This window comes from Manacus candei, unplaced genomic scaffold (genome assembly GCF_025592945.1).
Source record: "Manacus candei isolate 608988 ecotype Guabito, Panama unplaced genomic scaffold, ASM2559294v1 h1tg000003l, whole genome shotgun sequence".
In the NCBI taxonomy this organism is placed as follows: Eukaryota; Metazoa; Chordata; class Aves; order Passeriformes; family Pipridae; genus Manacus; species Manacus candei.
In genome coordinates this window covers 18,126,991-18,150,580 of record NW_026138051.1, presented here as the reverse complement: position 1 = coordinate 18,150,580, position 23,590 = coordinate 18,126,991, and the positions used below count along the sequence as shown (strand labels likewise).

The 23,590-nt window shown below is 55.6% G+C and overlaps 1 protein-coding gene across 4 annotated transcripts; it reads left to right on the top strand.

Annotated features, from left to right (window-relative positions):
* Positions 1–8,474: 8,474 nt before the first annotated feature.
* On the top strand, positions 8,475–23,280 carry TMLHE (trimethyllysine hydroxylase, epsilon). Of its 4 annotated transcripts, none has more exons than XM_051791116.1 (10): positions 8,475–8,631; positions 8,751–8,965; positions 10,643–10,680; positions 12,584–12,726; positions 13,972–14,148; positions 14,970–15,249; positions 16,321–16,440; positions 18,882–19,118; positions 19,728–19,866; positions 20,731–23,280. In XM_051791116.1, the coding sequence occupies exons 1-10, from the start codon at positions 8,490–8,492 to the stop codon at positions 20,860–20,862; spliced, it is 1,623 nt and encodes a 540-aa protein (XP_051647076.1). In that variant the 5' UTR covers positions 8,475–8,489; the 3' UTR covers positions 20,863–23,280. The 4 variants fall into 4 exon arrangements, with proteins under 4 accessions (XP_051647076.1, XP_051647087.1, XP_051647097.1 ...); XM_051791127.1 differs by having other exon boundaries at positions 8,498–8,631; positions 8,749–8,965; positions 10,602–10,680; XM_051791137.1 differs by lacking the exons at positions 8,475–8,631; positions 10,643–10,680 and having other exon boundaries at positions 8,824–8,965.
* The last annotated feature ends 310 nt before the right edge of the window (positions 23,281–23,590 follow it).

The following is a 23,590-nucleotide window of genomic DNA, read 5'->3' as shown; positions in this document are numbered from 1 at the left end:
CCAATCGATACCGGCAGGAATATCTTCCCCCCCTCCCCACACTCTCACTCTGCCCTGTCCCTTCCTCTCTCTCCCTCTCTCTCCCTTTCATTAATGCATTCTCCACTTTACATTATTTATTAACTTCCTTCCTTTTTTTTATTTAGAAAAAATAAATTAAATAACGGTGGTTATCTCAGCCCCTCCTGCCCAAGCGCTCTCAGGCCTGGCAAAAACTTTTCTGACCTTCTCTCACCTCCCTCTGCTGAGACAGAGGCTCTGCCCCACGGCCAGGACCGTCTGACACCCCATCCCTCACTGCCCCCCAGCCTATCCCACCTCCCCGTGGGCACCTGCTCTGGTGTGAGCTCCTAAATCCCCTTGGAATGTCCACCCATCACACACGACATGAAGATTCCCAAAGCCTGGAACAAGGTCCTGAGGTGCTGTCGAGGGAGGAAGGGGGAGTCTGCTCCTCCCTCCAGGATGTCAGGGGCAGAGGATTCCCCCATTGCCCCCAGATGGATCCAGGGGAGCTGGGAGGGACAAACAGCAGATGCTCCAGGGTCTCACACACCCAGCTCAGCCTTCCTGGGAAAAACCTCTTCCAAGACTGGCATCAAAGCTCCACTGGAGGTGGGGGGAGTAATGCCAGTGTCCCCCAGCTGCCCACACCCCCCGAAAACCACGTTTCAGCAGTGGCTGGAGCTCATCCAGCTGCAGATCCCAGCTCCCAGTGGGGTGGGACACAGAAGCAGGAGGAGCAGGAGGTTAAAACACACAAGGAGGAGGGGTCTCCTCCCAGGAGGGGTCTCCTCCCAGGAGGGGTCTCCTCCCAGGAGGGGTCTTCTGCCACACCAGCACAGTGCAGGGTGAACCCCAGCCCTGTGCTCCCCTCCTTGACACCTTCCCCTGGCAACTTCCAGGGCTTCCCAGAGTGGACAGATATGTCCCCAAAGTCCCAGGATGCTCCCCAGGGATGCTCCTGTCCACGCTGCACTACCAAGGTGGGAGGAGCACAGGGGCTCACTGGGGTGGGGACAACCTCACCATCTGCCTTTGTGCCCACCCCTCAAGGCCACCTACGAGGACAGAGACCCCAGGCTGGAAACCCACATTCCCCCACCCCAAAATTTGCTTTGGGGCAGGAAGAGCATCCACCCCCCACACAGGAGGGGAAACTCTGGCTGTGTAAAGGCTCACCTTCCCCTCATCTCCGTGGGCAGGCTTGGGAAGGTGCAGCTACTGCCCCATCCCTGCACCAGCATCCCTGTCCCTCCTGGGACAGCCCATTTTCCCAGGTCAGAAAACGTGAGGCTGAAGATTTTGTTACAGAGGACACGTGAGGCTGAAGGTTTTATTATTTACCAAAGTGGTGGGAGTGAGAGCCTAGAAGAGGACCTGCTGCTCCACAACAAATACCTGGGCAATGAAGGCCAAAGGAAGGACTTTGGCTTTGCCTGTCCTGGTCATCTGCTCCCTTTCTGAACGACATCACCAAGCACACATCCATGGAAATCGGGAAATTAGGTCAGTTCATGGTTCCTGACTCACTTTACCACTTCTGACAGGTGCAATGTCTTATCCTCATTCCGTGGTAATTTGGGAGATGCTATGGGAGATGTGGAAGACCCCCAGGGCATGGCCAGAGGAGGAGGTTTGGCTGTTGCTTCCCAAGACACCGTGATCCAAAGCACCTTCACCAGGGATCATTCCAGGAGGCTGGAAGGAGGGCGAGGATCCAGCCTCGGTGTTGGACGTGGCTTCTCCCCAACTGCTGGTGTCCCCAGGCAGCTCGGGGGACATGTGGGATTTCAGCTGGGAAAAGGCTTTGGAAAATTGCAGGCTCCCTGAGGAAAGCATGTCCAGATCCATCTGGGTCTGTTTGAAAGGGAGCAGATGATTCTCCATCCCCAAGGCAGGGCCGAGGGTTTCCTGCTTCCCGACTTCCAGGAGCTGCGTTTCCCCACACCTGGATCTCACAACCCACGGCTGCTCGGGGCACAGGGGAGGAAGAGCCACCCGAGACTCCCAGAAAAGGGGCTGCAGCGCTGGTAGGGAACTGGGAGACGGGGACAGCTCTCCAACAGCTCCCCCACCACCCTTGGACGTGCCGGCGCTGCCATCCCCCGTCACCACCGCCCGGCTCCCGGCACGGCCGCGTTTTGCTGAAGCAGGAAAATCGATAGCGGCTGTCTGCCGGTGGCCAGCCCGGGGGGAGGGGGTCGGGGGGGATGAGAAAGGGGCTGAGGCTAGGGGGGGGGAGCTGGAGAAGGCACAGGGGGACCCCAGGGATACGGGAAAAGGCGGCAGAACCACATGGCAGGAGAAGGTTTGGATGGAGGAGACCGGCAAGGATTTGTCTCCCGTGCTGGGGGGTCTGGGGGATTCACCCTGCGGGTGCAGCCCCCTCCTCCCGCCCCTCCCCGGCAGAGCCGCGGCTGCTGCCGGAGACACACGGGAACCCACAGAGACTCTGCTCTAATGCGAATCACTTACTGACCCTGCGGAGCCGAGGGCGGCGGGAGATGGAGAGGAGGAAGTGTAGGCAAAGAGCTCCAATTAGCAGCGCCAGGGCTATATTTTATCCTCTGGAACAGGGCCCGGGCCAGCCGGCAGAGAGCCAGCGCAGGGGCTGCTGCACCACGGGGGGCTGGGGGGCACCTGGCCCTGCACAGAGCTCAGGCACCCCTGGAGCTTCCCCACTCGCTCCCAGGAAAGCCACCAATGCCCACCAGTGCCCACAGCCCTCCTCTACGGGGCTGCACAGCTCCAGGTGGCCCCTTTGCCAAGCACACGGGGTTGGGAGAAGGGAGCCAGAGCCAGGAGCCTCCCAGGTGGAAGGGGATGGTGACATTATGCCGAAGGATGGGCAAAGAGAGACCTTCCTCCTCGGGCACTTGCGCTCTCCTCACAGGACGCAGACGCCCGTGATGGTGCTCTGGATCACGGAACCAATTCCCTCTCACTTTCCCAAAGCACTGAGATGCTGGGAGAGATGAGGGAATGTACTAAGATGGCTGGAAAAACTCCTGCATGGCAGAGGAGCGGGAGGCAGAAGAGCTGCTGGGACGTGGGGCCCAAGAGAGGAGGTTTGGGAGTCCCCTGTGATGTCTTGGGTGGGAGAAGTTGGAGTCTCCTGCACGAGGACCATCACTGAGGGGATGTTGGGGGACACTCACATCCCCTCCTGTCCTTGCCTAAGGAGGGGACACCCAAAGGTTGTCTCCAGGATCCCTCAGTGCTGGAGGGATCACGGAGAGCAAAGGCTCCACTTCTGGTGGAGAGATGATCCTGTTGTCTTCCTGCTCCTGCATTTCCCACCACGCCTCTCCCTCAGGAACCTCCAGCATCCTCTACTGCCCTGCAAAGCTCCCAGGGACTCATCTCCTGAGCCCACCTAAATGTGTCTCCCAACCCAGGGGTCCTGGGGGGCAAGGCAAGGTCTCACCTCCCCCAGTCATCCCAATATTCCAGCGAAGACATTCTTCCCAGGAGAGCTTCCAAAGCTTCCTAAACTGGTCCAGCCCACGATGCACATTCCCCTTTCCTTGAACCACATCCCTGACCCCAGACAGGGAGCAAGGAGCAAGGGGACCACAAAGCCCCCAGTTCCCCCACCTATGGCACATATTCCATGCCCTACATATATTTCCCTCTTCAGGGACATGTTCTCACTTGGAGGAAGGAGAGACTTTCCAAGCTGATGGCTCGTGTCAGGAGCCATGGGATGAGCTCCTGCCATCCAGCGAGCACACACTTCTCCCCTGCCTGGGGTCTGTGACAGCCTCAGACATCACTGGATGGGACCAAACCAGGTGGGACCTGCCTGGATGAAGCGGGTGAAGGTCTGTGAGAAGAGTACAACTCACACCTGAGCCCAGATCCATACGGGTTCTCCCTCTCCATGGTCCCACTGGCAGGGGTGAACCACGGGTCCCAGCCACACCGTGGGTCAGGGGTTTGGAGGTGACACCAGGGCAGGGAGGGAGGAACCTGGGCACAAGGAGATGCTTTCCTGGTGGATGTCCCACCAAGAGCTGGGGACAAAGGGAGCAGAGGGAGCCGAGGCAGCTGGCAGAGGCGGCCCCCAGGCCAAGCTAATCGGGGAGAAACCGTGACGTAAGGCCAGGGGGAAGCAGGGTCACAGCCTTTCCCAGGCTCCACCGTGCTCCACGCTCCGCTTCCCTGCCAGTTTATCAGCCGCTGGAACGCGACCAAGGGAACATCGGCCAGGACAGAACAAACAAACATCCGAGTTTGGGCTTCCTTCCTTCCTTCGAATAACCAGAAAAAAAAAAAAAAAGAAAAAAGAAAGAGAGAGAAATGGGGAATCAAATTAAATTAAAAATGACTGAAACAAGTCAGATAAGTAAGCATTTGTGTTTCCATGGGGACGTGATGCATTCCTCGGAGTGGGAGCCTGGCCTCAGGGAGAACTAACGCAAGTGGCCCCACAAGCAGCCCACGGCTGTGCCCGAGGGACCAGCACTTGTCCCTTGGCTCTGATAGCCCCTGGATCTCTAGAAAATCTCCCTGGACTCCCACATCCCCAACACACAGCCACCAGGAACCTCCAACCTGTTCGGAGGGCCTGGTTGGAGAAGTTGTTTCCCTCTTTCTGTTTCATTCCAACAGCCTTTCAGCAGTTGGATGGGGCTTGGAGCAACCTGGTCTAGTGGGAGGTGTCCCTGCCCCTGGTGGGGGGGTGGAACTGGGTGGGCTTTAAGGTCCCTCCCAACCCAATCCATCCTGGAATTCTCTGTGTCTGACCAGTTTAACCGAGGGCTAGGTGAGGACCAGACAGCTGGAGCTCTGGTCCATGGACCCTCCTCTCCTCGAGCTTTCTAGAAGATCTTTCTGATTTTCCTTGGATCTTGCTGTGCTGTGTCATCCACGATGGGTTTTGCTGGGTTACATCATTCATGTGGGGTTGGGTTGTGTCACTCTCATTGGGTTGGGTCATTTATGTTGAGTTGGGTTGTGTTGGGTCATTCTTGTTGGATTGGGTTGGGTCATTCCTGTTGGGTTGGGTCGAGGTGGGTCATTCATGTTACCTGGGGTCAATCATATAGGGTTGAGGTGGGTCATGTTCGGTTGGGTCAGGTCCAGGTGGGCTGTTAATGTTGGGTTCCATTGGATCATTTGTGTTGGGTTGTGTTGAGGTGGGTCTTTTGTGCCAGGTTGGGTTGGGTTGGGTCAGTTGGGTTGTGCCATTCATGTCAGGTTATGTTGAGGTGGGTCAGTTGGGTTGGGTTGAGGTGGGTTGGGTCATTTGTGTTGGGTTGGGCTGAGATGGGTCATTTGTGTTGGGTTCTATTGGATCATTCGTGTTGGGTTCTATTGGATCATTCGAATTGGGTTCTATTGGATCATTTGGGTTGGGTTCCTTTGGATCATTCATGTTGGGTTGGGTTGACACGGGTCATTTATGAAACAGTACCAACACCCACAGTGACACTTTCCAGAACTTTTGTCCTACAAACCACTTCCAGGAACATCCTCTTGGCTCAGCCACCCTTGGTTCCTGCTGCTCTCATGGAAATAGGTGCAAGATTTCCTGGAAAATGTGAATTCCCTGTCCTGCCCCTGTCCAGGAAGATCCCCCACGTGCAAAGAGAAACCGGTGTACGCTTTGCACGTCACCCAAAGCACTGCATGACATTAGCACTGACACCACCAGCTCCCAGAAATCCCGAGGGCAGGGAAGGGGGGCAGATTTCTTGCATGACCCAATGGAGGATGCCTATGCAGGATCCAGAGTCCCTTTCCTCCACGTGGGGCAATGGGAGCCTCATGGAGTGGGAGCCACTGGCAGGGACTGGCAGGGCCTTTCCCAGGCAGAGGGCTAATTCCAAATCCCTTGGACCGGATGCAGGATCTCGTCACCAGCACCCGCTGGAGAAGGGAAGAGCATTGTGTGGGCTGTTGCTTTTTTTAAAGCTGTCTGTGACCCTGGGAGTAGTGTGCAAGTGAGGAAGGAGGGGAGAAGGGGGAGGGCAGAAAATTCCCAGATCCCAACTCTCCCTGGGAAATCCCCAGAAAGCTCCCAAGCACTTTTTTTCCCAGCACGTGAGTTCCTACGTGCTGAGGCCAAGCAGCAGGTGCATCTCCAGGTCGACGGGCAGCTGGGGGGGATGTCAGCCCCTCCGAGGGGGCGTGGTGCTGCCTGTCCCCATCCCACAGGACCCTGCGGGGCACAGGAGGGATCACAAATCCCGGTGAGCTCTGGAGAGAGCGCTCCACACCCCGAGGGGAAACAACCCCGAGGGGAACCACGGGACATCCCAATGCGGCTGCACTGCCCACCCCAAACGCAGCCAGTGGGACACCGCGGGAGGGGGATATCCCCTCCCCAGAGCCCCCCAGTCCCCCCCAGACCCCCGAGAGCAGCCCTGCAGCTGAGTCACTATTTAATCGCCTTTACTGGCATCCGTCGCTCCCGTCGGGAACACGCCTGGATCCCGCAGGCACCCGGCGGGCTGAGGGGCTGTGCCAGGGACACGGTGGGACAGAGGATAGGGCTCCCTGCCAGGAAGGACCAAGGGACAGGCGACAGCCCGAGCACGAGGACCACGGGGCCCGTCACCGCATCCGCTGCCTCCTCCGGGGATCCGGCACCGGGGCACGATCGCACCCCGGGAAGGGCCCGCGATAAATTCTCATGGAGGCCGGGATGCCTCTGCCGTGAGCTCACCCAGTGACTAACTTGTTTATCTCCCGCGGGAGCTGCACCGAGGTTTTTGGGAAGCGGCAGATCCCCGACAACTCCTCTGCCTGTTCCAGGCGCCGCCTCCCACCCCTTTCCTGAAAAACGCTGTCGGAAATGAGGAATCCGCGGTGGCACCACTGCGTCCCCTCGCTGCGAGGGCAACGCAGGGAGCGGCTCCTCTGCCTCCTGCCAGAGCCACACACCCGGGAGTGCCACGGCAGGGAAACTGGAAAGGCTCAAAACATCTGGATTTTGGAAAACCGGGCATGGAAATTCCGGCACAGCACTGGGGAGAAGCTCCCCGTGCTTCTCTGGGCTGGTTTGACTGCGCAGGTACCGGGGAGGCACCGCTAAGACCTTATCCTGCCCCATTCCCAATCCAGGGAGACACCATTGAGACCTCATCCTGCCCCATTCCCAACCTGGCGAGGCACCATCACGTTTAAGCACAGAGGAAGATGTCCCTGGAAGTGTCCAAGGCCAGGTTGGACAGGGCTTGGAGCAACCCGGTCGAGTGGAGGGTGTCCCTGCCCGTGGCATGGGGTGGAATTGGGTGGGCTTTAAGGTCCCTCCCAACCCAATCCATCCTGGAATTCTCTGTGTCTGACCAGTTTAACCTAATCCTCAGGTAACCACACGCCAGGGCTCCAGTGCCACCACGTGTCATCCATTCTCGGGGAGTCCCCAGTGCCTCCTGCCGCTCCCACTTTCGGGTCTGGGGCTCCTTCTGATCCACCAGCTCGGTCCCACAATCCTGCCCCTGCGGATGCTTCGTGCTGGAGAACAACCTGGAGCACCGGGGATCGGGACCTGGCGGGGTCCTGCCCGGGATGCGGGGCTGGGATCGTGTCCCGGGGGGAGCGGTGGGAGGGGGATCCGAGGGGCTGCAGCTTCACCGCCGGGCCGAGGCGGCCCTCCAGCGGGGCCCCGCTGCCTTCCCCGCGTACGAGCCGCTGCTCCGGTGCGTTTTGACGGAAATCAGCGTTTTATAACCCAAAAGGTGGTGTCTGTATCTCGCCCCCGCCCCTTCCTCCTCCCCCTACCCGCCACCTGCAGCGGGGCAGGACAGGGACAGGGAAAGGGGAAAGGGAAAAGGGACAGGGACAGGGACAGGGAAAAGGGACAGGGACGGGGACAGGGACGGGGACGGGGCAGGGACAGGTGAAGGGACAGGGACGGGGGAAGAGAGAGGGACAGGGAAAGAGACAGGGACGGGGAAAGCGGCAAGGCAGGGGGACGGGAAGGGATGGGGACAGGACAGGGGCAGGGATAGGACAGGGACAGGGATAAGATAGGGACCCGGGCAGGACAGGGACAGGAACGGGGACAGGCACAGGGACGGGGACAGGCACAGGGGCAGGGATGATACAAGACAGGACAGGGATGGGACAGGCCAGGCCAGGCCAGGAATGGGACAGGACAGGACAGGGGAACGGACAGGGATGGGATAGGACAGGACAGGGACAGGACCGGGACCAGGACGGGGCAGCGCCGCTCCCCGTCTCACTCCGCACCGACCCGCCCGGCCGCCAGGGGGCAGTGCCTCTCTGCGCCCTACTCCATGCCCCCAGCCTGTCACCGCTCTCGCCGACCGCACGCTGTCGGGACGCGCACGTCTCTATGGTGGCGGTGCGCGGCTCTCTATCCGCCCCCCTCCCCGCTCTCTATGGCGCGGGCGGCGCTCTGGCCCGCGGCCCCCGGTACCGTGGCGGCCCCGCTCAGCCCCGCTGCCGTCCTGCTGCCGTCCCCGGCCCGCCCCGGCTGTATGGTTTGCGGGCGCTCTGCCCCGCGCATCTCTATGGCGGCGGCGGCGGCCCCGCCCCGGGGCGGCCTGGGGCGGCCCCGGCCCTGCTCCCGGCCCGGCCCCGCCGCCGCCCGCGGGCTCTGGGGCCCGGCAGCGCCGCTCCGAGCACCGGGGCCGGGCCCGGGGAGCCGCCCAGGTGGGTCGGGGGGCGGGCCCGTCCTGCCCTCTGGGGCTCGGGGGGCTGCGCTCGGGTCCCCTCAGCGGAGAGACCCGTTCGTAACGTGGCTTTTCCCTTGTTTTTGTTCCCCTGCAGAGGGTTCCCGAGACGCCTGTCCCCTCGATGTGTGAGAGCTTCCGAGCGGCGCGTTCGGCCTGCTGGGCGCAGGGAGCAGCAGCAGCAGCAGGAGGAGGAGGAAGGAGCGGGGAAGAGCCGGGAGCAGCAGCGGAGACCCTCGGGAATTCCATCCGTTCTGCATCCCGAGCCTCGCTCCATCACCCCCCAGCTCAGCCCCGCGCCCGCAGAGCCCCAGGTGACACAGCCCCGGGGTTCGCACAGCGATCGAGACAGATCCCGTGTCTTTTCCCTCTGTTTTTTTCCCTGGAAAAAATACCCCTCCCTGCCCGGGAGAGCTGCCTGGCCCCTCTGTGCCCGGGCAGGACCCAGGGCACATGCATGAAGTGATTTAGAAACAGGAATTTATTCCAGTAACTCTCCCCTTGGGGGTTCTACCATGAGGGCTGGTTGCTTGGCTGGAAAAAAAAAAAAAAAAAAAAAAAAAAGGAATTAGAGCTTGTTTCTGTTAATCTGTGCTGCCTGGAAGGACTTTGCTCGGGACAGATGCAAAGAGGAGGGCTGGAATAAGGTTCTTGGAATGGGACCTGGAGTCAGGTGGTCGGTGTGAAATGGGGTGAGCAGATCATTCCCTTTACTTCCAGGAAAATCAAGTAGCTGTGACGCTGGCAGTGCCTGGGATGTCTTTATTAGCTCCTTAATTTCATTGAAATCCCACGTGGGGAAGGGCTGGAAGGGGAATCTGGTTCCTGACAGCTGAGATCTGATGGAGTTGTCTGGGGGGGAGGCAGGAGCTCAGCAGGGAACAGCCAGTCTGCCTTTTGTCTCTGTGGTAATTAATTGTAATTAACTGGGTCAGCTGGGGCTGTTAAACTCTGCCTGTGTCCTGTCCAAGAGGTGCTGCCATCCTGGGGGGTCTGGTTTGTCCCCTGGGTTTGTGCTCTCTGCCCCTCTGGCTCTGGCACAGCCCTCAAGGCAGCTCAGCCTTTGCAGAATTCCTCTTTTCCTCAGTGTTCCCTCCACTGCAGGGAGAACTGGCAGGTTGAAGGAGCCCTTTGGAGCCAGGAGACAGCAGGACATGAGATTTGCAGACAAGTGTTTCTCAGGCTGCTCGAAAACCAATTTCTTTTCTCTTTCCCTCTCTCTTTGAGGCTGTTGTGCTACTGACATTTCCCAGTTTATTATGGATCAGAAACCTTGGCTCTAGCCAGGTGCTTCCAGAAGTGAGAAAGGCTGTGTGAGTGTAAGCAAATGGATGTTTGAAATGTTTTTCATGCAAAACTCGTAATTTTTTTTTCAGAGGAGCTGGACAAACAGGCTGGATGTGCTGGAGCAGGTCTGGGCACAGCAGAGCAGAGAGGGCAGTGGGTCACCTTGTGCTCAGGGGGGTTTGGCTAAAAGCTGGTGAAAGCCCCAATATTTGTGGGGGTTCCCCTTCCTTAGACGTTCCCATTGCTGACACTACTTAGTTACTTGTTTTTTCAGCATTTTCTTTGCTCAGAATGGGGATTGTGGCTTTTCCTCAAAGAGCTTAAAACCAGTTTTAGTTCCTTCAAATGTTTCTTGTGAGACAAACTGCAGGGCCAGGCGGGAAATGCCCTGGCAGATGAGCCCCCTGTGAGGCCCATCCTTCCTTCCTACTCCTTCCACAGCATCTCCTGTCCTTTTTCTCTCTCCAGAGACTGATTGGAATTCCTCAAACCACAACAGCTTTGAGTTTTCTGCTTTTCCCTCCAGCTCTGTTGCTCCTCTTCACCCTGTCAGGCCCAGCGTGGGTTCTGTGCCTGCCCCTCTGTGTCACCCACCACGTGTGTTTATGCACCTGGTAGTTTAATGTCTTCTCCCTCCTGCCCTTGTTTTTTTTGATTTTCAAGGGGAATTTTGTCTGGAATTCTCTCATTTCACTGCTGCCCAGGTGAGCTGTGCAAGGTCTGGACAACAGAAAGCATACAGGTGAGGGAGCAGGAAGAGAGTTTGCTGTTCATGTTGCTCATTCCAGCCAGGAGGGAGCTGTCAGCTCTGATTAAACAACAAAAAATGTAAATCCTCTCTTATTCATATTTTTTGGGGGTTTAGCTCCTCTTAGTTTTAATCTTTCTTGGAAAGATTGAACTTAAGGCTCTCTGTTGGCCTGCCTGTGGTGTTTTCTTCCAGTAAGAGCAGCAGGAGGTCTCACTGATGAGATTTAAATATCTGGGTCACCTCACATTACCTGTGTTTGTTCCCTGCTCAGTTTTGATATTGGGAGAGGATGAAATAAAAGGGATGAGTGTGGAAAGATCCAAGTAAGGCTGGAGCTGCCCCAGGCACAGGTCATGTGCCAAATGGGGTTTGGGGATGAGCTTTTCCTGGCAATTTTAGGTTCTGGGTGAGGAGGTATCAGGAGTGTGCAAACAAGATTCCTTCTGTTTTCCACCCCCCATCGGGTAGTGGATCCAAAAGCCAAACTAGACAGAGTTTCCCTCTTTCTCAAAGATTCATCTTAAGCTTTGTGAGTCACTGGGTCAGGGATTTAAATCATTTCTTTAAGCTTTTAAAGCCAGCAAACATCAGGGGCAGCTCCTGGTTTTCTGTAGCTGTAGAATTGGTTATCGAGTTTGCATGTCAAACTGGGCTCATTCCTTTTACTCTACTAGATTTTCAAAGCTGGAGAGGGGGAATGGGGAATGGATATCTTGGAAAAGGTGGTTGGAGCCAGCTGGGGTCTGCAGCCCCTCTGCAGAGCCAAAGCTGGGCCCAGGAACCTCTGGCTGAAGTGTATCTTCATCTCAAACCACCTTCTTTTGTAAAAACATTCCACTTTTTCCCCCTAGAGATATCTGGTTTGTAGTTTTGTTTTTTTTTTTTTTCCTGCTTAACAAGTTGTTGTCTGGGAATGTGGCACCTCTGTGGATTTAGTTGTTATCACCAACTTTTGAGATCTCTGCAGTGGAGAAGCAGGTTGGGCAGCCAGAGCCCCGGTGCCTGTGCTCTGCCTGTGCTCTCCAGATAAGAAAGCGAAGGAAAATCAGAAGTCTGGGATAAGAAATGCTTTCTGAGCCTGTGTCTTATCCAGAGATACCACATTTCTCTGCACTTCAAAGTGCTGTTAAAATCCCACTGGGTTTAGACCTGGCCCCCAGAAATTCATAAACACAACGGGACGTTTGGGCTGAGTCTTCGCCTCTTAAAACTTGGCAGTTTTTTGCCCTTGCTCCTTGCACTGAAGAGTTGTTACAAATTTCCCTCTGAGAAATTGCCTTCTAATCTCTATCCTAAAATTAACCACAGTGGTTTCTCCTCCATGCCAGCTGTGTCCTTCACCAGCAGCAGAGATCTTCCTCCTCCTCATTGTTTTGCCTGCTTTTTCTAGAGCTGACCTAATTACTGGATTCCTCTGCTGTTGCTTCCCTAACCAAGGTCGTTTTGCTTCCCTGGTCGCTGCAGTTCCATCCAGGAGTGGTAAATTCAAACTGGGAATGCTGCAGTGGGGAAAAGACCTGCAGAGATGATGCTTTGCCCCTGTTTTGCACGAGAGTCTTGTTTTGCACAGCTGTCTTTCTGGAATGGCTTTGCCTGATAAGTCACAGAATCGTGGGATGGTTTGGGTTGGGAGGGACCTTAAAATCACCAAGTTTCATCTGGACAGTGGAAGGGACACCTTCCACTGGCCCAGGTTGCTCCAAGCCCCATCCAACCTGGCCTTGGACACTTCCAGAGATGAGGCAGCCACAGCTTCTCTGGGCAACCCGTGCCAGGGCCTCCCCACCCTCACAGGATCCCAGGATCTCCTTATGTCTCCTCAGGGTTGTGTCCTGCTGGGCTTTATGACTCAAATCACTTGTTCCCTGTCCCCTCTCTCTCTCCTGACTCACAGGATGTGGTGCCAGAGGCTGGCGTGGCTGCTCCGGGGGAGCTCCGGGCGTCGGTGGCCGAGGAGCGTCGTGGCGTTGGCGCGCGGGCACCACACGGCCCCGCGGCCCCTGCGCTGTGCCTGGCAGCTGCACGGCGACCACCTCGGTAGGTGTGCCTGCTCCTGCTGCTGGGCCTGCCTGGGCAGAGCAGGGAGAGTTTCCAGACCTCGTTCCCTGCGAGTGATGCATTTTTTTTTTTTACCCTTCTGAAATCACCAGCACGCTGGTTCCCTCTGAGAATTCCCAGAGGCGGGACGGAGCAGGCTCGTCTGCTGGCGGCAAGTCTTTTATGATAAGCGAGGCAGTGCTAAATCAGAAGTCAAATCCAGGGATTCCAGCTCAAAAAGTGCATCTGAGCCCTGCCCTGTCAGGCAGCGTGTTCTGGGCTGTGCTCAGGCTCTCCTGGCGGGGAGGATCTGGCGTGTTCCCGCTTCTTCTGCCCCCACTGGTGCACGTTCTCCTGGGTGATGGCTCCTGAGGCCAGTTAGATCTTGGTGCTCTGAGTCACTTGGAAGCAAAGGAAGTTGCTCAGCACTTTACAGTGGCCCCCAGAAAGGATATTGTAGTTTTCTCACTGCAAAGTGACCTCAGATACCTGAATTTCAAAGCTGAGTGGGACTAGAGCAGGAAGGGCTCTCCTGTTGCCTGTGCTGGCCCTTCTAAAGGGCTTCAAGTATTCCCGAACTGTCCCAAGATGGAACAGGGAGAGGTTTAATGATTTTTTTGGTTGACTCCTCTCTGCACTCCTGTGCTGGGGCTCTACAACTCTGTGATGTGCAGCTCTGAATTTACCACTTGTTGAAGAGATGATGGAGGGAGGTCTGGGCACAGAGTGAGTGTCAGCCATGCTCCTTCCCACTGCAGGAGGGGATGTTGCAGTTTAATGGCTTCCCACTGACAGAGGGCAGGGTTAGATGGGATATTGGGAAGACATTCTTCCCTGTGAGGGTGGGGAGGCCCTGGCACAGGTTGCCCAGAGCAGCTGTGGCTGCCCCATCCCTTGAAGTGTCCAAGGTTGGGTTGGAGCGACCTGGGCTAGTGGAAAGTGTCCCTGCCCGTGGCAGGGGGTGTAACTGGATAAACCACAAGGTCCCTTCCAACCCAGACCATTCTGGGATGGTTCTTTGAGATGTCCTGTAGACTTGATAAGAAGGGAAGCTGGTGAGATCCCTGACAGCCAGGCCTTTGCTAAGATGTCCTGCCTGGTCTTCCTCATGTGACAATTTCCATCAAGAGGCACCTCTGCGTCCCCTGTAAGCGGCACCACAACGCGTGGGCTCTGGGCTTGCATTCTGGGCTCTGGTTTTTCTCCCTGTTGCCCCAAAGCACCCTTTGCTCCCACCCTTTGCAGAGCTCACGTATGGGACCACCCTGATGCGCTTGGATTTCGTGTGGCTGCGGGATCACTGCCGCTCCGCCTCCTGCTACAACGCCAAGACCAACCAGCGCAGCCTGGACACGGCCAGCGTGGACCTGGCCATCCGACCCCAGGCCGTGCGGGTGGACGAGAGCACGCTCTTCCTCACCTGTGAGTGCCACAGCACCTGTGGGTGCCACAGCACCTCTGCCCTTCCTGGTGTGGTTGATGGATCCCGCTCGGCTTTGCCGGGATGGGGCGGCATTATCCCAAAATTGGTGGCTGGTTGGGAAGGTACTGAGCTGTGAGCAGGCTTTAAATGCTGCTCTTACTGTAAACACACCTCAGCCTTAAATTGTGTCTGGTTTTCCTCCCCCAGCCCTTTTTTTATGTAGAAATATGTGTGTGCAGTGTGGGGGTGTTTGCTTGGTTTGGTTGAGCACCCCAGAAGTGCAGGTGGTGAGCAGATGGGTCAAGACACGGTTGTGTTGAAGATGGTGTCATCCCTGATCACAATGCCCATTTTCTGCCCTTCTTCCTCAGCTTCCCACCTGTTTTCTTCCTTTTGGTGGAGCTTGCCTTTATTCAAGGTCTTGACTTCAGAGATTTGCTTCTCCTTGGAATCCTGTCAACCAAAACCACGGAGGCTGCACCACTTAGCCCTGAATTTGGAAGTGGTTACAGCAGCCCTGAATTTGGAAGTGGTTACAGCAGCCCTGAATTTGGAAGTGGTTACAGCAGCCCTGAAGTTTTGGAGGGAGTTGCAGCCACTCTGAATTTGCAGTTGTTGCTGCAGCCCTAAATTGGGAGGGAGTTGTTGCAGCAACAATTTTTTCAGGACTCGTGGCCTTACTAATAATGTTTTGGGTGGCACCAGGGTGCAGAGAGCCCATGTCCAGGCAGGTGAGCGGGGTGAGGCCTGTCCTGACTGATGCCATGACCACAATCCCGGGCTGCTCAGGGGTGACTGTGCCCTTTGCCCCGTGTCCCAGGGCCGGACGGACACGTGACACGGTATGGGCTGGAGTGGCTGGTGAAGAACAGCTACGAGGGGCAGAAGAAGCAGGTGATGCACCCCCGGATCCTCTGGAATGCAGAGATCTACAGGCAAGCCCAGGTCCCCTCCGTTGACTGCCGGAGCTTCCTGGAGACGGACGAGGGCCTGAAGGAATTCCTGCAGAACTTCCTGCTCTACGGGATTGCTTTTGTGGAGAACGTCGCTCCCACCAAAGAGGACACGGAAATCTTGGCAGAAAGGATCAGCATCATCAGGTAACTGGGGCTGTCCCAGGGAGGGTGAACTTGTCTTCTCCTTGTTTGGAAAGGTGCTGTGTCCTTATCCTGTGTATTGTGTGGCACGGCCTGGTTGGCAGGCAAAAGCTCTGGGTCTTCTACAGCTTCCAGCTGCCCCACTTGACCTGGGATGGAGGATCCCACGGTGGGATCTGCCCCCTTTTGTGACAGAGCTGGGAGTCCCTGGGCTGTGGAGCTGCCCCGGGAGCACACGATGACTTTTGTGACAGTGGGACTGGGTAGAGAGTGGGGACTGAAGGAAGTGGCTGTCTGGGAAGAGCAGAGCTTTGCAAGGAGAGACATTTCCTGTTATGACTTGAGGGGTCAGGAGGGCAGCCTGGCCCTGGGAGCCAGGGACATCAAAAACCAGCCCTGGGAGTCAGGAACTTCAAAAACCGGTTATAGCTCTCAGTAAAGAAAAATAGAGTGAGAAACGTGTCTGCTGCGTTTGTGTAAAGCACCACCAGCATGGCAGGCTGGGCAGGGAGTTGAGAGTTTTGTCCAAGTTGCAGAAACAGTTTGACTTGCCTTGGAAAAGGAGGGATTTTTTGTAATGAATGGTCACTCCAAATAGGAATGAGGGGCTCCAGGGAATATCCAACCAGCTTCTGTCTCCAGACATCCTCCCTCTGTAGCCCCTGAGTGCTGTTTGTCCCTACTGCTGTCCCTTCCCTCCTGTGTATGTTTGTAGGGATGAGGTGGGTGAAAACACAGGATCCTGGGAAGAAGAAATGGGATTATTGGGTACAAGGAAAGGCTAACTGCACTTGGGCAGCTCCTTGTGTCACTGAAGTGATTTGACTGGGGATGATGCTCAGTGTGAAAACATCTGTATTTGTGGAGAGGAAGCAAGACTTGTCACCACCAGCCTTTTGGGAGGAAAGAGAGGAATCTGAATGCTTGAAGAGGGATTAGAAGCGCTATCTCTTGACTGTAAATTTTGTCAAGTTGTTTTACTTTGATTGTTCTGTACTTAGGATGCAGGGGAGTAACTTTGCATGCAAGAGGGGATCAGCCCTATCCCCACGTTGCTCCATAACTCTTTTCCAGGGAGACCATTTATGGCAGGATGTGGTACTTCACCTCTGACTTCTCCCGGGGAGACACAGCCTACACCAAACTGGCCCTGGACCGGCACACGGACACCACCTACTTCCAGGAGCCCTGTGGGTATGTTGTGCTGCTGCTGCTTCCCAGACACAGGCAGAAGGCAGGAGTGAGGCCACAACAATGCCTTTCCCACCAGCACAGGCTTCCCCATCCCTGGAAGTGTCCAAGGCCAGGTTGGACGGGGCTTGGAGCACCCTGGGACAGTGGAAGGTGTCCCTGCCCATGGCAGGGGGGTGGAATGACATGATTTTTAAGATCCTTTCCAACACAAACCATTTTGTGATTCCAGGATTCTATGACTTAGACTGACTTTGTAGCTTTTTTCTTTTTGTCTGCTTTCCCAAGAGGGGAATCATCTGGAAATGGCCTGTGGGAGAACAAGTGGAAGCACTGTGATCCCAAAGGGATCTAGGGACACAAAGAGAAACCATCCAGCCACAGGGCAGGATTAGCTCTTCCCAAGTGAGGCTGTGAATTTGGTAAACATCATAATGGGAAAAGAGCTGTAAGAACAGAGGAAGATGGAAGGGTGAGATCTTTGGCTGCACCTGAGTTTTGAAGCAGCCCTTCAGAGCAGGAAAGGTGGATTGACCTGGATGTACCTGGCTGTGCCCAGCCAGGCAGGAAGCTTTGGGTGGTAGTGTTTGTTCTGGAGCAACTCAGTGTCAGGAGCAAAGTAAGTGGCTTTTACTGGGCCTTGAGGATCTGGAAGTGCCCCACATTTCCAGCCAGATCTAGTTTGCTTCCCTATTCCCCGTGAACCTGCAGGACCCATGTGCTTTTGTGACCTACCTGCTTGGCTGACTTGTTTTGGGAGCTCACAAAATCTTCCCCAAAGCCAAATAAAAGAAGTAATTAGTGATCAGAACTTCAGTCTTCAGAAGAGCTTTGACTGAAGTGCTCAGTACCAGAATCCAGAGCTATTTTTATACCTTTCTTTTCCACTTGGAAGAGTTCCCCTCAGGTAGGGTCTTCTCACCTGCAGCCAACTGGAGTACATCAATCACTGAATGAGCAGGGCTGACCATTAATGCTTGGGATTCTGCAAAATCATAGTTGTGTAGGAAAACCAGGAATTTCTGGCTTTCCTAACCTCTTCTAAAGGGAAACTCCCCAGGCTGTGGGAGACTGCAGCATTTCTCACTGCTCAGGGACCTGAGCCTGCCCTGGAGGCTTTCCCAGTGCCCTGAGCTGCCCCAGGAGCTGGTTGCCCCCAGGCATGGAGTGTCCTTTGCTCCAGTGCTCCTGGACTCACTCTAAAATCATCCTGAAGCTGTTGTGGGTGGAAGGTGGGGAGAGCACTCAGGTGAAAAGGTGAGGGTGGGGTGGCAGGTCCTGCCACATCACCTGCTGTGGGACTGGGATAACAGGCCCCCAAGGGAGATTGGAAGATAAAAGCTTTTCCAGAAGGTCCCCATTAATTTTCCAGCAAGTGAAAATTGGGAGTAGGTGGCTGGAGGCAACTCCTGTGTGTTTTTTCCTGGCAGTGCAATGCCTGCCTTGCTTGGATGAAGGAGAAGAGAAGCTTCAGAGCAGTAATAGGACAAAAGCTGAGCTGGATGGCTTCCCACTAGGGAGGGGATGTCCTGTAGGTCAGCTCCTCACTGGGACTCCTCTACTCCAGGCTTTCCAAAGAGAACCCCAGAGGCTTCCTGCCTGGCTGGGCACAGCCAAGTACCTCCAGGTCAATCCACCTTTCCTGCTCTGAAGGGCTGCTCCAAAACTCAGGTGCAGCCAAAGATCTCACCCTTCCATCTTCCTCTGTTCTTACAGCTCTTTTCCCATTAGGATGTTTACCAAATTCACAGCCTCACTTGAGAAGGGCTAATCCTGCCCTGTGGTTGGATGGCTTCTCTTTGTGTCCCTAGATCCCTTTGGGATCACAGTGCTTCCACCTGTTCTCCCACAGGCCATTTCCAGGGTTCTTCTGAGGGACTTCTGACTGCTTGTGGGAGACCATGACACATGTGCCTTTGCATGAGGGTTACCTGGGCTCCCCTTGCAGTTCCTGGACACCTCCCCAGCACATCCAGCATTTTTTAACTATCCTGTTCTGAGCTCTTCCAGGAAGCTGCTTTTATGCTTTTGAACCTCTGTGTCCTGCTGCATGGATGGACTTAGAACACAATCATGGAATGCCAGAGTGGTTTGGGTTGGAAGGGAACTTAAAACTCACCTCATTCCACCCTGCTCCATGTGCAGGGACACCTTCCACTAGCCCAGGTTGCTCCAAGCCCCATCCAACCTGGCCTTGGACACTTTCAGGGATGGAGCAGCCAACAACCTCCTTTGAGTGAGGTTTGGGACTTTGGGTGCCACAAACTTGATCCTAAAGTCTCCCAGACTCACATCAGTGGCTTTGGGAAGCAGCAAAACGTGGGAGGCCCGGAGAAATGGCCAGGGGGCAGGTGGAGCAGCCCTCTGTGCCCACGGGGCAGCACCTCGTGCCCTCGGGACGGGCAGCCGAGGTCATTGCTCTGGGGTGGTGTCTCCCATAACAGCATCCAGGTGTTCCACTGCCTGAAGCACGAGGGCACGGGCGGGCGGACGCTGCTGGTGGACGGTTTCCACGCGGCGGAGCAGGTGCTGCGCCGGGCCCCGGAGCACTTCGAGCTGCTCAGCAGAGTGCCCCTGAAACACGAGTACGTGGAGAACGTGGGGGGCTGCCACAACCACATGATCGGGGTGGGGCCCGTGCTCAACGTGTACCCCTGGAACAACGAGCTCTACCTGATCAGGTAACGTCCAACGTGAGGCCTCTTGCTCGGGGGGAGGAAACGGGGTGGTTTTGAGGGGCATGTTTTTGAGTGTCCCTCCTGCTTCAGAGGAAGCATCAGAACCTCCCGTACAAACGTGGGGGTCGGTGCTGAGCTTTCATTTTTCACTCCTGGCATCCTCCCTGCAGCTCCATGCCCTCCCTTTGAGCAGCAGAAGAATTCAACCCTTGTCTGGAGAAGCCCCTAGGAGCTCTCCTGGCATGCAGGGAACAGGGAGAGTGCAGACTGATCCCTTCTAGAGGAAATTTGGGCTGATTTTTTTTTTTTTGGAACTCCAGTTTGGCTCAGTGCTGGAGGTTGTCCAGCACTGTTTTGCACTTTTAGTCTGAACAACCCTCAGACTTACCACATCCTTCCATGGAAAACCAGGAAGAAGAGGTTTACCTTGACAGGAAACTCCTCTTACTCCCGGTGTTGCGTATTCCCGATAGTCCTGCTCTTGCATTGTGACCTCCCTGGTCATGTCTGCATCCTCCCTTAAACACTGACTAACCCTGCAGGCTCCTGAGGTTCCCTTGGAAGCAGCTGGAGTGATGCTGGGCCGTCCCTTGTCTCTTTTTCCCCCCGTAGGTACAACAACTACGACCGTGCCGTCATCAACACGGTGCCGCACGACGTGGTGCGCCGCTGGTACCACGCCCACCGCGCGCTCACCACCGAGCTCAGGCGGCCGGAGAACGAGCTGTGGGTCAAGCTGAAGCCAGGCAAGGTGGGACTTGGAGCTGGATAATGTGGGTTTGGTCCAGGGAAGGAAGCAGGATGCTCCCCGGGTGTCCTGCCACTGAGCTAAAAGCTCCACGTGTGGCAGCTTTCCTCCCTCCAGCTGCTCTGAGGTGCCTTGTGTTATAGTAGTGGCCTCTGTGTGTTCCTGCTGTCCTAAAGGAATGTGAGCTTCCAGGTAAGGCAGAAGTGTTTAGGTCAAGCTCTGCCTCAGGAAAGTTAGTCTCAGCTGGGAGAGAGAAGTAAGATCTTTCCAGTCACTGAAATGAGGACCCTCGGGAGCAAAGGGGATGAAACACGTAGAGTTCAGCCTTTAACTTCTTCCAGAAGATAAGTTTATTTTGATGGAACTAAATTACAGTTCTGAGGTTATATTTGACCCCTTACATGGGTCAGACCGCAGAGGCAGGAGATTGTGGCTGCCCTATCCCTGGAAGTGTCCAAGGCCAGGTTGGAAGGGGCCTGGAGCAACCTGGGCTGGTGGAAGGTGTCCCTGCCCATGGCAGAAGAATGGAATGGGATGAGCTTTAAGGTACCTTCCAACCCAATGCATTCTTGGATTCTGAGATGGCCACTGGCTGTTGCTGGTGAACTATTGCCCAACCTCTGCAGTGGAGAGGCAGAGAAACAGCCCAGAATTCTTCTGTTTTAGTACCTGTCATCTTCTAGGCACAGCTCCTGGCTCCAGGTGAAAGAGCTGTGCTGGATCCCATGGCTGCAGCCTCACAGTGTCGAGCAGGAGGGTCATGCCTACCATGGCACTCCCTTACCTGCTCTTCCCGTCTCCAGGGATCTCCAGGACCTCTCTTGCCATGGTTGCTCTCCTGCTGACGACCTTTTCCCTGTCCTGCAGGCCCTGTTTGTGGATAACTGGCGTGTCCTGCACGGCCGGGAGGCGTTCACGGGGTACCGGCAGCTCTGCGGCTGTTACCTGACCAGGGACGACGTGCTCAACACGGCCCGGCTGCTGGGGCTGCAGGCTTAGCCCAGCCCCCAGGAGGGGCAGGCAGCCCCCAGTCCCACCTCGGGGGGGGGGGGCAGGCAGCCCCTAAATCCCTCCTCCAGGAGGGGCAGGCATCCCCCCAATCCCACTTGTGCAAAGGGCTCCCCAGTCCCACCTCCAGGAGGAACAGGCAGCCCCTCAATCCTACTCATGGGAGGGGCAGGCAGCCCCCCAAGCCCACTTGTGAGAAGGGCTCCCCAGTCCCACCTCCAGGAGGGGCAGGCAGCCTCCTAATCCCTCCTCTAGGAGAGGCAGGCAGCCCCTCAGTCCTACTCATGGGAAGGGCAGGCAGCCCCAATCCCACCCCCGTGGTGGGACAGGAATGCTGGTGCCCCTCCCTGTGCTCCAAGCCCGCCGTGCTGGTGCCTCCCCATGACACAGACACTGCACATACCTCAGACATCTCCACCCTCTCCAGGCAGCTCCCAGTGCCTGCTCAGGAGAGGGAGCAGGTGGAAGCCAAAGGTTTTGGGATCTTTATGGGACTGCCTTTGAGCACAGTCAGCTCTTGCTCTCTGTGCTCCCAGCCTGGCCTTTCCGGTGTGCCTCAGCTCTGGTTAAACCCCACCTTAGGAAATGCTCCTCCAAGCAGGTGCCTTCAGGATTTAGAAGCTTTGCATTATTCCCTGTTCAGCCTTTTTTTTCAGCTGCCAATTTTAGGAATTTTTTTAGGAGAGCAGAGTGGAAATCTTCAGGATCTTCTCCTTGTCACTCATCCAAGCCATGCTGCCTGGAGAGATCCTGGGCATTTCTGAGGAGATTTAGGTTAGAACAGGAAAAGGGAAGCAACAAGATCTGCATGTTGGGAAGCAAAGATGATCATGTTAGATGAGGGGTGGAATTCCCACTTTTCCTTGACTTCCAGTACTGCTGTGCTGGTGTTCCCTCTGCCTGTTGTTTGCATCGAGGGTGACACTCAGCAGCCACAGTATTTTCTGACAAACTTCCCACTGTGCCTTCTCTCCCATCCTTTCCTAAGGAATTTGTGTGAGGTTGTCATCACGCTGCCTGCTGCACAAACCTGACCTTTTGGGAATGTGTTTTTTTCCCCCAAATTTTCCTGTTCTGACGGTATCAGAAGTGCCTTTCAGCTCCCAGGAGATGGGAGGGTAAGTTGGGATCTGGCACACTGAAAGGCCACGGGGTAAGGAACAAAAGCAAATCCTTTTGTTACAAGAACATTGGGATTTCAGAACCAAGAGGGCATTTTAGGATTTGATTATTTTTCATCCTTTTTGGGGTGTTCCCTCTGCCCTGACCAGACCTCAGAGCAGGGCTGAGCCCTTCCTGGCTGTGCTCTGTGAGCTGCTCTGTGCCCACAGTGCAGGCACTGAACTTGCTGCCCTCATTTGATCCAAACACTGAATGGACAGATCCCAGTATTTCTTCTTTATAGGTTCTCCTTAGGTGCCAGTTCCACCTGCACAACTGAGAGGGGAAGTTTCTCAACTCTCCAATAATCCTGTTGAAGCAGCAAACCCCAGCAGGAGCATGTGGTGTCCCTCACCCATCCCAGCTCCATGTTCCTGAGCTGCTTCCACCCTGTGCTTCTGCTGTTGGAAGAGTTGGTGCCCAAAACAGTCTGTTACTTGTAAAAAGGAAGGGACAAAGGGTTCTTGATCTGTATTAGGAACCCTCTTTAAATTCTTTAAGGGTTCCTGAGCTTTTTCCTCCCTGTGCCTCTGGGATCTGAGGGAAACACTTGGGTACCGTGGGACCTTCCCTTGGAGAGATCAGCTTCTCCTTCCCCTGATCAGAACTCCATGTTTATCAGCTGCAGGCTGGAAATCTGCTGGAAATCTGTTTTTACTCCATGGCACAAGGCAGACCCCACCAAAGGGTGCTGACCACACTGCTGTGACAGAGGTGCCTTTGTGACAAGGAATGTGGTGACTTGGGCTGGGCTCTGCAGACACCAACCCCTTATGAACCAGCTCCAAGCCAACCCCCTCCTCACCAGGACTCTGGAACCTATTTTGGGGGAAAATTGTCCCCAGTGAATGCAGAAGAAGCACATTTCCTCATATTTCAAATCCTTTACCTACCCCCACCATAAACAGGGAGTGGGGAGAGCTGTGTTTCCATCTTGTTTCACCATTCCCCGCTTCCCAAGAGGGCTAAATTCTTCCTGGGCAGCTTGTGAGCATCCAAAAGTCCTGTGAAGGAGCAGGACCTGGTGGCAGGTGCCACCTGTCCCATCCAGGTGTTTGCTGGGCCGTGTCCTGGAGCGGGGCTGCCGTGACAGCGGGTCAGGGTTGGTGATCCAGCTTTTCCCGTTCCTTCAGCCAGTCACTGAACTGCTTTCTCCTCCTTCCCAGCACTCTGGGGATCCAATGGATGTGTTTAAGACTTTTCCCAAACTAAGAAATCGACTCTTCAAATAAATCATTTATAAAGTCACCAGCTTAACAAAAGATGTATTTAAGCACTGATGAGCTTGAAGATAAGTCTGGTTTACGCAGCCGAGGGGGGAATGCACATGAGGAGCCATAACCCAGTGCATCCCAGCTGGCTTCTCCTCGTTCCTGCTTTCCCTGGCCACACGATGGCACAAGCTGCCAGAAATTGGTGTTTAAAAAAATCCACGAGTCCCATCCCAGTGCGGTCTCGGAGTTCCCGGTGGTGCCGGCGCTGTTTGTTCTGCTCTGCTCTCTCCATTCCTTTGGAGAAGGCCCGGAATTGCTGTTCAAAGCCTCTGTGGCTGGGAACG

Bases quoted from the DNA above. Each gene is read 5' to 3' on its own strand.
- TMLHE (XM_051791116.1), top strand. From the start codon at position 8,490: ATGGCGGCGGCGGCGGCCCCGCCCCGGGGCGGCCTGGGGCGGCCCCGG. The intron at 10,681-12,583 runs GTGAGGGAGCAG...CCTGACTCACAG, and splicing joins GGACAACAGAAAGCATACAG to GATGTGGTGCCAGAGGCTGG. The intron at 19,119-19,727 runs GTAACGTCCAAC...TTCCCCCCGTAG, and splicing joins AACGAGCTCTACCTGATCAG to GTACAACAACTACGACCGTG.